This window comes from Myotis lucifugus, unplaced genomic scaffold (genome assembly GCF_000147115.1).
Source record: "Myotis lucifugus unplaced genomic scaffold, Myoluc2.0 scaffold_413, whole genome shotgun sequence".
NCBI lineage: Eukaryota > Metazoa > Chordata > Mammalia > Chiroptera > Vespertilionidae > Myotis > Myotis lucifugus.
Window position 1 is genome coordinate 714319 of NW_005871461.1, and position 2448 is coordinate 716766.

At 61.4% G+C, this 2448-nt stretch overlaps 1 protein-coding gene across 5 annotated transcripts in view; it reads right to left on the reverse strand.

Moving 5' to 3' along the window:
- Positions 1 to 209, reverse strand: part of LOC102430370 (casein kinase I) — a 21019-nt gene extending 20810 nt beyond the window's left edge. For all 5 annotated transcript variants that reach the window (XM_006102424.2, XM_014467755.1, XM_023743784.1 and 2 more), the window contains exon 1: positions 122 to 209. In XM_006102424.2, the coding sequence (XP_006102486.1) occupies positions 122 to 197 (76 nt within the window). In that variant the 5' untranslated portion in view covers positions 198 to 209. The remainder of the gene's footprint in view (positions 1 to 121) is intronic.
- Positions 210 to 2448: the final 2239 nt, after the last annotated feature.

Consider the following 2448-nt stretch of genomic DNA (forward strand, 5'->3'; position numbering starts at 1 on the left):
GACCAATGGCAGGCTAAGAACCCCCCTCCTCCCCCTGTCCCCACTCATAAACTTCCCCAGTTGTGGGGGGAGGGGGGTGTGTGTGCTCCAGAGCCGCTGAGCTGGAGCCGGCGACACTTACCCAGGTAGATGTCTCCGAAGGACCCACTCCCGATCTTCCGGCCCAGGCGGTACTTATTCCCCACGCGGAGCTCCATGGTTCACTCGCACTGTGGAGGGAAGCAGAAGCACTGGGTTCAGGGAGCAGGCCAAGCCCCAGGAACTGGGAGACCAGCATTCTCCCTCCCACTGCCCAGGAAGGCGATCTGGCCTCGCTTGGCCTGAGACAGCCAGGTGTCAGGTGGCCCGAGAGCCTCCAGGTGTGGGCAGGGGCGGAGGCAGGCTTGGCAGAGGTGTCAGCTGGGCCAGGCAAAAGGTGGAATTGGAGACAAGGCCAGGGAGCAAACGTTGGGGGGCCCTCATTCAGGGACCCTCCAATGGGAGCCCCTCTGGGGCAGGCCAGTCATGAGCCAAGACCCTAAAAGGAAAACCAAGGACAAAGGGGGTGAAGGGGAAGGGAGATGCAGGAGCTGATCGTCCAGGTGGTGCTACCATGGCAACCACCAGCAAGTTCCAACCTCCAGGGATGGGAAGACACTTGCACAGAGGGTCCCTAAGCTCCTCAGCCCCTCCAGGGCTCAGAAATCACGGCTGTCCCGGCCCCATCCCCACCCCAGGCTTCCCATGCCAAGAACCAGAGGCCGGGCCTCCACAGTGGCCTGGTATTCCCAGAGGCCAGACCTTGCCAGTCGACAGTGTGCCCGCAGGAGGGACCCCTCCCTCTGTGGTCTCCTTCTCGCCACCTCACAACCCCGGGAACCTCCCACACAGGCTGCTCCACACCCATTTCTCTGGATGGACTGTTTGGGACTGGACTTCCTCCGGACCGGGACCCTCAGGAGGGTGTTCTAAGAGGGCAACTGAACAAGTGGAGGGACCAGAGCCAGGTTTTTGGCCTCCAGTCTGAGCTTCTGTGGTGTGTGTGGGGGCGGGGGGGAGGGGGGAGCAGCTGGGAGAGGGGTACTGATTAACAGCTTGCCTACATCCTATGTCCCAACCCGGGTGTCCAAGCCTGTGGGACATCAGGGTCCCTGGTGGACACCCCCTGCTCTGGCCTGGAGCGCTTGGGCCCTGGCCAGGGCAGGAGGAAACCCCACAGCTGGGAGGCGGTTTCTGCTGTGGGGGGAGAGGAAATGGTAGACTATGAAACTGGGAGAGGAGTAGGGGACCCCTAGATCTCGCTGTGTCTACAAGAGAGCCAGCGTACAAGACTGTCAAGAGGGGCCTTCAGCCTGGCCGGTGTGGCCAGTTGGTTGAGCACCGTCCAGTACACTGAAAGGTCGCTGGTTCAATTCCTGGTCAGGGCACATGCCCGGGTTGTGAGTTCCATTCTAAGTTCTCTCTCACATCAATGTTTGTCTCTGTCTCTCCCTCCCTTCCTCTCTCTAAAAACAAAACAAAACAAAAAAAACACAGGGGCCTTCGTCTGCAGCCCGGGAACTCAGGCCCGGAGAGGCCATGCCCTGTCCACCCAGCCCACAGGGGCAAGTTAGTGCAGTCGTCTCACCCACCACCAACACAGGGTTCTTGCCTCCCCACCTGGCGGCCTCGCACCCCCACAAACAGGACTTAATTCATGCCAGGACCAGCAGCTGTGCCAGGCAGAGGTTCTGCCCCTTCCCCAGGCCAAGTGCTAGCCTCCTCCAAAGCCAGACACCCCTGGAAGGGAGAAGGGAGATATCTAGCCCACAGATGGCCAGGCTGCGCTCTCTCCCCGGCAGGGGCAAGGTGCCCGGGAGACATCCAGCCCCAGCACCTGGCTCCCAGGGAGCCACCACCAGCCCTTCCCCAGTGGCCACAGGAAGCATCTCCACCCCAGAGCTGGCTAAACTCGGCTCTTAACCACGGGCCTCTGCGCACACGCCTGGCCGGTCCCAGCTGAGGTGCCAGGCTGCCAGCTCACACGCTCCATCCACATCTGCAGGAAACCCACAGGCCACGCATCCACACCGTCCCGTGTGTACGCTCCAGGAAAGAAGGAAAGCAGGCAGCCACCAGGAGCCCCGCTGGGGGAGGGGGTGCGGGCCTCCACACACAGGGCCCCCCCTCCCCACGTCTGTGCTCCACCAACGCCAATTCAGAGACCACACACGGCAGCCGGGAAAGCCGCGGGTTCGGAAAAGGAACATAAATACACCCGCATCCTATATTACATAAATACCCACGCCAGGTTATATAAATACCCATGCCCTCCGTCTGGGTGTCTTACATAAATATACACACATGACCCCCCAACCCTCCCCACTCACGGGGCTGCCGGCAGGGAAGGGGAGGCAATAAGGTGCAAACCATCGACCCTGCTCTGCTGGCCACCCAGACCCCAGCCAGAGCCTGGACTGTCCCAGCCCC